Source organism: Panthera uncia (genome assembly GCF_023721935.1).
Source record: "Panthera uncia isolate 11264 chromosome B2 unlocalized genomic scaffold, Puncia_PCG_1.0 HiC_scaffold_24, whole genome shotgun sequence".
In the NCBI taxonomy this organism is placed as follows: Eukaryota; Metazoa; Chordata; class Mammalia; order Carnivora; family Felidae; genus Panthera; species Panthera uncia.
Genome location: NW_026057580.1, coordinates 112,248,028 through 112,261,309, shown reverse-complemented (window position 1 = coordinate 112,261,309; position 13,282 = coordinate 112,248,028). Strand labels below are relative to the sequence as shown.

Here is a 13,282-nt window from a genome sequence, read left to right as displayed (position 1 = left end):
GGTCCAGAGACAAAATTCACCAGCTAGCTGCACGTTAGTCCGTGTTACTCTCCACCAACCCTTAAGTTTTCTTTTTCTTTCCATCCAGTTGACCATGCCCCTTTGAGAGTCCTCTCTGTACATGGGAGCTGAGGAAGAGAGAAGGATCTCCTTAATCACTCTTGAGGAGACCCCACTGAAATGACCGGAAAACCTGAGTTGTGAGGACATACATTTCCTGTATTAGAATCAGAGACTGTTCTGTCTGTCAAAGATCTTGGAGCTCGCCTACTCACTGTCTTCCTAAGGAAGAAAATGCTAAAGCAGTAGTGAGGCCATCCCAACAGACTCCAGGTTGGCTGACGTGTCTAAGTGTGGGATGTGTGTATGTGTGTGTGTGTTTGTGTGTGTATATAACAAATAACTGTTAGTGTTTTCGTAAGGCGTTCTTGGCTTCCAGTACGTTTTCTATACTTGATTTTAATGTGATTATTATTTATATATGTGTATGTATAGATATGATTCGGGGTCCTTTAGCTCTTAATACATTGAAAATGTATCCATTTCACTATAAACCTATTACAGTGATACTTAAATTGTGTGGGTTTGCCATAATTCACTTAATTGTTTCCACATGTGGAAATGTAAGCAGTTTCTAATTTTAGGTGCTTATAAATAATGCTTGCTGAATATCTTCAGGCAGAGAGAATAGTCTGAAAGTTAATTTTGTCCTTAAGAGTGTTTCCCAGAAGTTGGTTACGAGATTGAGCGGTACGAAGACGTTTCAGGGCTTTGTACGCGTGTCAAGTTGCTTTTCTAAAAAGACTGAGCGGTTGTTCTCACAAGGAGGGTGAGAGTCCCACTTCCCTTCAAGTCTTTCAGAATGTATTATTATTTTAGTTTGGAATGTAAAAAAAAAAAAAAGGTTCTGTTTGTTTAGTATTTGCATTTCTCGTATCTTCTTTCTGCTTTGTGACCTGTTCTGGTGCTTGGAGTTCAAAGAGCCTAAAATGAGGGGTTGTTTTGATTTCAGTGATGATACTACATTGGTCACGGGTATTATTTTAGCAATTCCACTTGGACTGATTTCTTTGGAGGAACGTTTTGCTTCTTCTAAAACCCTGCCCTGGCTCGGCGCTGTAATAAGTGTGACAAACAAGCCAAACCCCGAGAAACAAGCTACTGAAGGACTTAAACCCGTTTCAGACTCCTTCTCTCTTCCTGCCTGAGCCTGAAGGTCGTGCTTATTTAATGGTTTCAGAGTAGTGAGGAAGGCAGAGGACCTAAGTCTTCACGAAGTCTCTTCTATCTGTCGCCTTATTCGAATGCTTTCCGTCGAAGCTCTCTGTGCGCACTTAGAGGAGGATGCAGTTTGAATTCTCTCCTGGGGACATTCCGAGCTTTCTTTATTTGCTTATGTTTCCACTGCCGGAGGCTGGGCAACGTGTGGCGCCATCTGCTTGACCGAGCTGAAGTGGCTCAGGAGCCCCGCGGGGCCCCGCTCGGCTGCTGGGGTGCTCAGGGCTGCTGGGGTGTGCAGGGCTGCTGGGGTGCGCACGGCTGCTGGGGTGCGCGTGGCTGCTGGGGTGCATGCGGCTGCTGGGGTGTGCTGGGCTGGAGTGCGCAGGGCTGCTGGGGTGCACGTGGCTGCTGGGGTGCCTTGGCTGCTGGGGTGCCTTGGCTGCTGGGTGTGCAGGGCTGCTGGGGTGCCCTCGGCTGCTGGGGTGCACGTGGCTGCTGGGTGTGCAGTGCTGCTGGGGTGTGCCTGGCTGCTGGGGGGGGTTGTTGTGCAGGGCTGCTGGGGTGCCCTCGGCTGCTGGGGTGTGCAGGGCTGCTGGGGTGCCCTTGGCTGTTGGGGTGTATGCGGCTGCTGGGGTGCACAGGGCTGCTGGGGTGCCCTCGGCTGCTGGGGTGCGCAGGGCTGCTGGGGTGCCCTCGGCTGCTGGGGTGCACGCAGCTGCTGGGGTGCACAGGGCTGCTGGGGTGCCCTCGGCTGCTGGGGTGCACGTGGCTGCTGGGTGTGCAGGGCTGCTTGGGGGGGTTGTTGTGCAGGGCTGCTGGGGTGCGCGTGGCTTCTAGGGTGCGCTTGGCTGCTGGGGCGCACGGCCGCTCCTCTCCTCGGTGTCTGCTCAGTTCCTTGCTGGGAATGCTGCGTGGGAAACGCAGCGTCCCCGAAAGCACGGCCCGGCTCGGACTGCCTTCCTTCTGGGGTCCGCTTCTCCAACTCCACACTTGGGAAGATTATTCCTCAGTGAAGAAGGTGAAGAGCCGCGAGCTCTCGTGAACGCATCGTTTCCCGTCTCTGAGTCACCGACGGAAAAGTAGAGGTTACAATGAAAACAAACGGGGGAGGAAATGTTTTCACACGCTTGGAGGTAAATTCAGGAAAATGTCAGGCTCTAGATACGTAGTGAGAAGGGAAACTAAGTCGATTTCTATCTCTCTGCTTTCCCAGAAATGCTAAAATCACATTTCTTAGCTGCGCCCCTTTGCCTCTTTATTTACTCGCCACGAGAAGAAAAATCTCCCACTATTTGGGCGCCGCCTATGTGGCAGGCGTTCCGGAAAGTGTTTCAAATGCGTTATTATCTGAGCCCCACGGCCGCCTGGTGTTGAAGGTATTGCTCTGATTTCACAGACACGGAAGGAACTTCCGTAGCTGCCGATGGGCTGAGCCTGGATTTCTAGCCAGAGCTGCCGGACTCGCAACGGCCCCTTAACCTTCCCTGTTCCCAACTTCCTCCCAGGCACCTGTGCTGGGATGCAGGGTGGCATCCAGCCTCCACACGGTCAGAGCCTGGATTCTCACCTTGGCGCCCTCCTGACAGGGGGTGTGTCCTTCTCATCAGGTGTGTAGGCAGCACACTTGTTCTGCCTCGACGACCTGGGCTGTCTCCCCTTCTGCATCACACGGGCTCCGTCATCTGACCACAAGGAACCGCAATGCAGGCCGGGATCGGGTCCCTTCTTCTGTCCAGGGGAGGAAGAGCTCATCTCATTCTAAGAAAAGAGGAATAAAACAGGAGAAAAGAAACCGCCAGAATTCTTCCACCCAAAATTAGCCACTATTAATAGACAGCCATGAATATAGAAATAGAGATGTGAATGATATAAATATACACATTATTATTTTACAAATCTGAATCATGCTTCTTTGTTACCGTTTTTCACTCAGTGTCTTCTCATATTCTTCAAGGGCCTATACCAGCTCGTTTAATGCCTCTGTTATACAATTGGTTCATGGTCGCTCAACGTCCCCCATGTGTATGACCCCAGGTCTCTCCCTTCCTTGGATGAACAGCTTCTTTACTTCCCAGTGGCACTTCAGGAGATTCCTTCCATTGAATAAGAGGCCTCCTCCAACATTAATGGCAGCTTTTTCAAACAGCTGTGAGCCGATTTAACATAGACTCGTGGGCAACAATGTGCCCTCAAGGACTGCCAGAGACTTTTTCAAATGATGAGTTAAGTTCAAACTCTGCTAAACATCAGTAGCTGGGAAATGAAGGTAATTTGGGGTAAACTATCCTCCTTGAACCTATTATCCTCCTTGAACCTTGATTCCTGGTGACAGGAGCTTTCTGTCTGTGTTTACACTGCTGGTTCAGGAATTTTCAGGTGATGGGTCGGACTCTACCTTCTGAAAAATCCAAATAATGTATACAGGTTGGGTTTTCTGGCATTTTTCCCTGTTCTCTACGATTTCTCTTTAAAATGTCTTCATGTTTCAGGGGCACCTGGGTGGCTCAGGCAGTTAAGCGGACGACTCTAGATTTCGGCTCAGGTCATGATCTCACAGTTCTTGACATTGAGCCCCAGGTTGGGCTCTGTGCTGAGTGTGGAGTCTGCTTGGGATTCTCCGTCTCCCACTCTCTCCTTCTCTCTCCCTCTCTCTCTCTCCCTCCCTCTTGCCCCTCCCCTGCTCGCACTCACCGTCTCTCTGTCTCTCAAAATAAATAAATAAAACTTAAAAAAAATGTTTTCTTGTTCCGGCAATCCCTCCTACGTGTTACCTGCATTCCCTGGGTTGTGACTGGTCTGGGCTTCAATATCTGGCAAGACCCCTGCTCCTGTTCTCAGCACAGCCAGCTTGTGCGCCAAGCCCCAGTCATGTCACCTCTCCCCTTTGTCCCCTCCTCAAAGATGACCTGGGCTGGATTTACCTTCGTGAACATGATGGAAGGGGCTGTACCTCACGAGCCTGGAGTCAGCTCTCGGGGCCTGTGGGCGAGTGCCAGGGAGGGGCCCACGGACTGGGTTAAAGGCCACTTGGGAGCCCCTGATGTGCCGTCCACACTCTGCCCTTTGCAAGAATCCCAACCAGACCATGGCAGCATCTCGTTTGGGCTTTCAGGCACATAGGTTCTTCATCATTGCCCTTGATGATAAGAAATATCTTTGCTCACAGCAATATGACAGAGAAACAGCTTCATGGTTATTTGTTGATTTACAAACTCCATAAATTACTTGTTCTGACAGTCTGTGAAATAAAATTCTTTGTCATTTCCTTGCTTCGTATAAGCTGCTGAAGTGAATTTGCTGGAAAGTTTCTTCCCCTAACGTTCTAGGTAGTCACGCATCTGAAAGGGAAGTAGGCAAAGTATTTTTAACTGCTTTCTCCACTGGTCAGATATTTCTATCATCTCTCCTCAGTGGGGCACCGAATTGGCTGATGACCACATTCAAAAAAAGCTGTTCCTTATTCAGTATGGGTAGGGTGGCCCCCCAAACTTCCATCTGGAATAAACTTAAGACACACAACACATATTTACCCAACAGATTACCTCCTTAAATGATTTAGCCTTGTGTCTCTTTATTACTAATCAGCTCTGAGACTAAGTCAGTCAAATTGTTTAACAAACTCATGGCACCTGCCAGCCTTGTTCTTCTTCAGGCAGTTCCTTGGCTAGTCTTTTATTTTGCTCTTGCCTATAAATTTGAGAATAGGTTTAGGTTAAAAAAAAAAAAGAAAGAAAAACAATAGTCTCTTTGGAATTTTGATCCCTCTTTACAGATAGAGAAACTGAGATTCAGAAGGGTTACTTTACCTGAAGGCACATGACCAGTAAGAGGTACAGCAGAGGTTCCAACCCAGACAATTGGACCCAAGCCCACGCTCGGCCACCACACTAGTCTAGGAAGAGAATTTGAGGAAGTGTGTGCAAAACCAAAGCAACCAAGGCCCGCCTGCCTGTGATTCCCCCTTAAACATCACCAGTATTACATAGACTTCTGCTTCGTGCGGTACTAGCGAAGGTTTTACTTGAGGGCATGGTGGTTCCTGGTCTTCTACAAGGAAAAAAAATCTTCCATGTTCTTTGTAATGTCCTACTATTGACTGGAAGTCGAGGAAGGCAGCATTTAATTCCCTGCGTTTCCAAAGTCCATTATCTTCCTTTTCTTAGTGTTAAGTCAGCATAGCAAAGGATTTGCAAAATGCTTCACACGTACTAGATCGTAGAAACCTAGGGAAGAATCCTCCTTCTTTTGGCCAGATTGTCTGGAAGCTTTTAGTGGCTCATCTAGGGACAGTGAATAAAGCGCATGAATATTCAACATCATCCTGTAACTGCTGCCACACTGTAAACCAACGTACATCACTCCTCTTTATGTGGCTCCTAAAAGTCAAGTGCATTGAAAGGGGGCTGCCAGCTTAATGCCTGCTCACTAGAGAGAGACTGAGTGTGTTGGAACCAAGTGTGTCTTAAGGAGTTTGACAACCTGGAGATGTTTGTGGGAAAAGCCACCTGGGAAAGGTCAGAGACATGATGCATCAATCAGTCCCCGCAGACCCTTGGCTTTGTGCCAGAGAGCAGGGCTTCTGGGGGGGTCGGGTGTCTCAGCTGACTCCAGAGAAATCAGGCCCAACGTTACTTTCCACTTCCCCCTACCAGAAACATATGGAAACCATGCGGGAGTACCGTGTACTTTCCAGATCATCTAAGCAAGTGTAAATGTTCTAGAGGAACACACCTTATGTCTGTCCTGCTGCCCACGGCCATCTTCGAAACCAGTCTGGGTGACCAGAAGCAAGTCCCATTCCCCACTCTGAATATAGCTTGTGATTTTGAACTCCACTGAAGGCTGCGCTCGTTTTTGCCTTTGGGGTCATCTCTGAGCTGCTCCGCAGAGCCCAAGAGAGCTCCCCAGCTCCCACCCCGGGAACAAAGCAGCCCAGGCAGGTGCACAAGAAAGAACTTGGAGATAAGACAGAGACCTATGATTAGTTATGGGCTGTGACAACCTTAGGCAAGTCACCCAACCTGTGAGTCATCTCAGTTTCTTATTCTGAAGAATGGGATAATAATAATACTCTTCTCATTAGATTCATGGGAAGCTTAGAATGATATAATAGATGTGAAACTATTATGTAGATTTTTTGGTGTTATTAACAAAGACTGATCTCTCCACTATTACTGTTGGAGGGTTTATGCTAAGTTTGGGCTGCTTCTAGAGAAGTTTGCAGTGAGATCCTGCTTCCAGGAGAACCAGGCTGCTGTGCGTGACTGCCTCAGCTTTCTTCCTTTTGCCATCAGAGTATTTGAAACTCCTGCCTTCACGCTTGCCCTCAAAGGCTTTTTTTGCCACACTGTAAAGTCATATCATTATTCCATTTTGGGGTCGGAGACTGATTACCAGGCCGTGATTACACTGTAAAGTCATATCATTATTCCATTTTGGGGTCGGAGACTGATTAGCAGCCAATACCTGGCTGCTATTTGAGTTTCTTTCTGATTTTAGAACTGTGTGTGTGTGGGGGGGGGTGGGGTGGGCGTGGTTCTCTTGCCTTCATACTTGGTCATTTGTGTTTACTGATATCTCAAAGCCCATTCCTTGTCTACCTTCATTAAATCATTCCACATTTTTTTTAAATTAAGCTCCCCGGAGGGGCGCCTGGGTGGCTCAGCCAGTTAAGTGTCCGACTTCAGCTCAGGTCATGATCTTGTGGTTCATGAGTTCAAGCGCCACGTTGGGCTCTGTGCTGGCAGTGCAGAGCCTGCTTGGGATTCTCTCTCTCTCCCTCTCTCTCTGCCCCGCCCCTGCTTGTGCACTCCCTCTCTCTCAATATAAGTAAATAAACTTTTTTAAAAAAATTAAGCTCCAGCTATGTGCCGATGACTGTTCCAGTCACTGGAGAGAAAATGATGATCTTCAGGAGAACCGTGTACTTGGGAGCAGTGACGGTGCAGTGGGGGAAGGGGGAAGAGCAGAGGGTGTCCTCCAGGGACACACTGGGACAGGTGCTTCGGCAGGCAGAGGCCACCCCAGGGGTATCCCTAACGTCACGTGGGCCAGCTTGCCAGAAGGGACGTTGGAGCAGGCAGGATCTGGAGGAAGAGAAGTGGGCGGGGGGAGGGTGTTCAGGCAGAGGTGGCAGCAGGAGGGGACACCCAGAAACACAGCCTCTGCTGTGATCACCAAAGACAGGAGCTCGCACAGCGGCCGAGCCACAGGACTCGAGCCAGCTCGGCCACCTGTGAAGCTGGCAGCCGTAGAAGCCGTGGAACCGCGGCCGGGCTGCTTACCCTCCCAGGACCTCGGTCCCCTCCTCTGTGCTAACAGTCCCAGCCTCACGGGGTGTTAGGGCAATGAGAGGAACTATTAACTTTTAAAGGGCTGAAACCCGGCCTGACATAAGTAAGCGCCACGTGACTGCCGAATAAAAAGAAACCAACTCGTGTACAAAGTGTTTCATCGTAAGAGTCTATTTTAAGAGGGTTTTCTTCCCCACCCCACCCCCGACTCTGAAAGCACGTCTTATTTTTTTGTAACGTGTAACACTGGTTTGTGTTCTAGACACTTTCCTGGGTGGCGGACCTTGGTTCCCTCTGGAAATATTCTCCTGCGAGTATTTATTTGCCTGAATCAACGCAACCCTGCGCCATGGACCTCCTCGGGTTGCTGAAGTCTCAGTTCCTGTGCCACCTCGTCTTCTGTTACGTATTTATCGCCTCGGGGCTAATAATCAACACCGTTCAGCTCTTCACCCTCCTTCTCTGGCCAATTAACAAGCAGCTCTTCAGGAGGATCAACTGCAGACTGTCCTACTGCGTCTCCAGCCGTAAGAGTCTCGTTTATTCTGTTTGTATCCTCACCGCTGCGGGGTGTCGGAGACAGGGCTTGGAGCGGCTCCCCGGGCTTGCCCGGCGGCCCAAGCTGCTTTTTGTTCTTTTGTGTCCGTTCCTTTGTTTTAGGTTGGGAATGTCTGCTTTGTCCTCACTCTTCAAAAGCTAATTTTTGACCGAGTGATGCCAATAGCCCACGGTTCAGCTCAACAGGCGCAGAGGGTAGCCTGTGGAAAGTAAATCTACATTCTGTCTGTGTGTTCATTTTCCTCCTCAGCAGCAACCAGTGTTAACGATTTCTTAGTTGCCCTTATGGAAATGGCATTATTTTGTATACTGAGATCTTTACGGATTTATGGCTCTGATGTGTGTATGCAGGTGGGTCTCCGTGGATATGTTTGGATACATAATAGTTTTAACAGCGAAATGGCAATGTAACGTATTGTTCTTTTGCCCTGCATCTTTAACTTTTTATTTTGAGATAATTGTAGACGTACCTGGGGTTGTGAGAAATGACACAGAGAGCTCCCCTATACCCTCCAGGCAGTTTTCCCTAGTGAGAAATAACTTCTTGCATAACTACAGTATAATATCCCAACAAGAAAACCAACAGTGACACAATCCACCAGCCTTCTTTAGATTTCTCCAGTTTTATGGACACTGATTTGTGTGTTTGTGTGTCTGTGTTTGATTATACTAAGCTATTTTAAACGTGACTAATTCCACTGGCCCGAATTTCAAAACTGAAGTGAAAAGAAGTAAATCAGAATATTGGGAGTGCCTGGAGATGAGTTTTGTTGTTGATTGACCTTAAACCTGTACCTGTTCTCAAGAGTACGGAAGGCAGTGTATCATTACCAATTATATATATGGGTGTGAATATATTTAAAAATATGAGCTCTTTCACATCAGGCAATTTAAAAATCTCAGCTATATTAGATGCACCAAGAGTCCAAAATTATTGGCGTCTTCCTGAAACCCTTTAAATGAAGCAATTAAATGTGAATTTGAATCCAGACAATACAGGCTGCTTACAATTATCCAAATGGATTACTACTGATCCAGTCAGTTATTAATTTAAACCTCAACATACCGACTTGTGACAAAATGATAGAAACATCCTTATCCGTGATTTCTTTTACCAACTCAGAACTTACAAATCTCTCTGATACTATTTCTGATAGGGTGTCAGTGCTAGACCCCTAAGTCTTTTATTAGTGTGTTTTATATAAATATGTCTTGAAAATATTCATAACATCCTAAAGGCAAGCTATAACTTCAAAAAAGAAAAGAGAGAGTCTTGAAGCCATGTGTCTATGGCATATTGGATGCGGTACCCGATGCCCCAGTACATAATGCAAGTCTCCGTGTCATACATTTTACTCTCACGTTGGTCTGTGATACTTGGGGAACGACTCTTCAGAGCACAGTGGCCGTAGTAAGAGATGTCTGAGCTGAATTGTAGCTATTTGAAGAGAGAAGAGTTTGCATAGTCAAGAGAAGGCGATCACTGTCTGAGACGTACCTTATGATTTTAAGGTAAAATTTTAACTCCGGTAATCGGCATCTCTTTAAACAAAACTCAAATTTAACAAAGCAACGCTGATTGCGCTCTGCATCGAAACCTGTATTTACGTGACGCGCACACACCTGTGAGATACCAACATCTGTCAGTTTGCAAGCTGAAACCATGCCTGTTGGCACCGTCACAACCCCAACCAAGTGTCAAGCACGTGGTTCGGAATTGGGTTTCTCATTTGGAGTCAAGAAGAAATAGGTAGAATTCGGGAGGTGAGTTCCCAAGAGTACTCGATTTTGCTTGTAGTAGGTGGGGAAGACACCCAAGGCTATGGCAGGATAAGGTCCAATTCTTCCGAGAGTGCTTTAGCCCACTTGTTTCTGGTGGAAATTAAGATGGGGGACAAATTCAGAAAGCAAGTGCATTTTTTACCCATCACAAATTGATGGAGTGATTTTAGAATAATTCCAAATGGAACTCAGGAACTAACCATCCAAGACAACTAGCATTTTCCCCACACAGAGTGTGATGGACAGACAGTCTCCCTACAAGGCCTGGGAGTACATCCATCCACGGTGTTCTGTGCCTACGGTCCCAGAGGAAAGCTTCCGCAGGCTCTGGACTGAATAGAAGCAGGGCCGTTGTACAGCTATGTGAATAGAGAAGGGAAGGAGCAGCCGTGGCTCCTGGGGAAAGAGAACGTGGTAGGAGAGAAGGGCAATGCATCCCGGGCCCGGCTTGGGGGCACCTCATTATAACGAGTCCCATGCAAAGCAGATTCCTCACCCCTGCTGCCCTGGCATGTGTTACACGGCAAAGCTACTCTCCTTCTCTTTCTCCTTTCACTTGTTCTAGCTGGTAGATGTCCTTATTCCCTGAGTGCTTCACAGCCACAACAGAGGACGTGTAACACACAGACCGTGGGCCGTTGAAGGTCACGGGCTACGGTCCGTGGGTTCCTCGGCAGCTTGGAGTAGGAGACGGTCAGGTTCCTTCTGTTGGCTTCACCCTCCTCCTCTTCTCTCCAAGTTGAGATGAAAACTGTCTGTGGGGTTTGATTGTGCCTTCTGGCGTATGAATCAGTCCGAAGCTTAGAAAATCGGCAGCAGCCATCCCTGGCCACTGATATTTTAAGAAAAAAGGCAGAATAAATTGTCTCCTGGAGACTCAGGCCCCCTCCCTCACCCTGTTCACTTTACCAACAGAGCTGTGTCATCATCCCTTTTCCTTTAAATGTTTGTTAAGAGCTTGGTGTTGTGCCAGGTAAATCCGAAGTAATCCGCAGCCCTGGTGTGGGGAAACGCACGTGCCAAAGGCCACACGGATGTGAATGACAAGTAGAGACGAAATGCAGCAAAGACAGCGTGGTTACTGGCAAGACACACGGTGCAGAGAATTTCAGTCTAGTGGCCAGGACTGACATCATGAATAACAATTTGAAGGCATGTTTAATCTAGATGGCTGGGTTTGGGAGGGGTGTTGTATCTCACTTGCCCCTAGATTTGCCTGCACGAAAGGCTAAGACAGGCAGGCAGCTGAGTGGGGACGGGCAGGGTGGAGTCAGTTTCTGCCAGGAGAGAAGCAGGAAGAAAGTGACAAGATGCGAGGCAAGGAGTAGAATTGAATTACCTTTCCATTGCACAGGATGTGCCTTTTAATATCCAGGGAAAGGTAGCCAAGATTGGCTGGCTTGTTTTTCTTCCCTTCTGACACTGCAGGTTTAAAAAAAAACACAACAAAAAAACCCCCCAAAGATTAAAAGAACCTGTTAATGGCAGAGTTTTTAAGAGGAGGTGGGGCAGGGGAGGACTACGGATGACTTAATGTTTCAGCAAGGGAAGGACTCTTGGTGAGCCCAAAGCAAAATGGAGACACCCCTGTTCCCTCTCCCCCACCCCGCACCCCCCCAGCCCCGGGGCCTTGCTGCCAAATTCCCTGCTGCTCTTCACTAGCCCTGTGCAGTGGCAATGCCATTTAGTTCCTCCGGACTGAGGCGCCCACGGTCATGATGCCTGCCTGACGCACAGTTCCAGGGCCAAGGCCGCACGGTGGCGAGGGGGCAGCCAGCATCTACGGTGCCAAGATGTACAAGAGAATGTCCTACCTTCCTTCTTACAGCCTGACTCTTCACTTCTCCCACGGTGGCACTTAACTCCTTGGATAGGTAACTCCAAAACACGAACTCACATTTGAAGACAAGGAACGGGGTGGAATTGACCAAGATTCCAAGATTTTTCTAGTTAAGGGTTTAGATTTTTGTTTTTGCCCTTGGGAAGATGTTCCCTCCTGTCTTTGCCACCCCTGCTGCTCCCCTGACCTGGTTGATGGCCACCTAATCAGTAGTAGGCAGTGGTTGAGCATGACGAGAGAAGCGAGCTTCCGGTCACCACCTACATGTGTCCTGCCTTGGAACAGACGCTAGTTTTCCTGCTGTAATAATAATACACATTGGCAATGGACTCTGGGGTGTGTACGTCACTTCGGAGTTGTGACCTGAGAAGAGGGATCGGCAGTCTGGTGAGCTTGGCAGAAGTCAGTCTGTGATCCTCTCTGGAAGGATCGGGGCTCAGGAACTTTTCAGAACAGCCTCAACAAAGGCACGCGCACGCAGGCAGGGTGGAAGGTCTGAGACGCCCATGAAGCGGTGTGTCCCCGAGGCATTCGATTCCGGGGATGCGTGTGAATCGAAGACCATGGGGAGAGGGAGGTAGCCCCATCCTCCTGAGACAGAGACCAGATTCTTCCCCCAGCCAGCACGAGTCATGGGTGCGAGAGTGACCCAGCAAAGAAGGGGCCGCTGTAACCTTTTCTTTTTTTTTTTTTTTTTTTAGCATTTATTTATTTTTGAGACAGAGAGAGACAGAGCATGAACGGGGGAGGGTCAGAGAGAGGGAGACACAGAACCCGAAAGAGGCTCCAGGCTCTGAGTGGTCAGCACAGAGCCCGACGCGGGGCTGGAACTCACAGACTGTGAGATCATGACCTGAGCTGAAGTCGGCCACTTAACTGACTGCGCCACCCAGGCGCCCCTGTAGCCTTTTCCGACATGACCTTGGGAGAAACGATACATCCTGTGAACCTGGCAGCTGGCTGATCCATGTCTCTCTCCCCAGCCTGGTTGAGGGCGGGGCTGAGTTTCTCATTTCAGTCCAAACTGATTTCTCACTCTTCAGTCCTGGAGAGGTTTGACCCCTTCACTTGCCACAGTGGTCTCTCCTCCAGGATGTCAGAGAGGCTCTTTGTCAGATAATCCCAAAGCTCCCAGTCTTGACCCTGCACACGCTGTCTCGGCTCCTGCTGAAATGTGGGTCTGGGGGGGACCTGCCAGTACCTCCGCTGGGAGCCACGACCCGAAACCTGGGTGTTGTCATCACAGGTCTCCGGCTGCATCCTTTGCAGGTGCCAGGCGGTGAGCACCTCCCCGGAGGGCACAGATGCCAGGCTGTAGATGGACAGAAGCAGAAAAGCCTATGGTTGGCGCTCTCTCCTCTGCTACAGCTCTGTGATCGGATGGTGGCTTCGAAGAGTGGTCAGTGAAGGGATTCTGAGGACTCATGATAGGTGCCTCAGCGCCGCCCCTATGGATTACCATTCTGGAAGGCAAAGCCTAGCTCCCTGAGGGACCCTCAGCTCTCTATGGGGACCCCTTCCTCTCTGCGCTCTGTCACCCGCTGGCACCCTTTGTGTCCCCTGAAGTGCATTGGTCTCCCCACCCCCA

At 48.9% G+C, this 13,282-nt stretch overlaps 1 protein-coding gene across 8 annotated transcripts in view; it reads left to right on the top strand.

Annotated features, from left to right (window-relative positions):
* AGPAT4 (1-acylglycerol-3-phosphate O-acyltransferase 4) overlaps window positions 1-13,282 on the top strand; it is a 127,734-nt gene that overhangs the window by 28,182 nt on the left and 86,270 nt on the right. For 7 of the 8 annotated variants that reach the window (XR_007462908.1, XR_007462909.1, XM_049654556.1 and 4 more), the window contains exon 2: window positions 7,777-8,041. Coding sequence is in view for 6 of the 8 variants with exons in the window: in XM_049654555.1 (XP_049510512.1) it covers window positions 7,777-8,041 (265 nt within the window). In the remaining 2 variants the exon portion in view is untranslated. Of the gene's footprint in view, window positions 1-88; window positions 334-7,776; window positions 8,042-13,282 lie in introns of all 8 variants that reach the window. The other variant, XM_049654557.1, reaches the window with a different exon arrangement.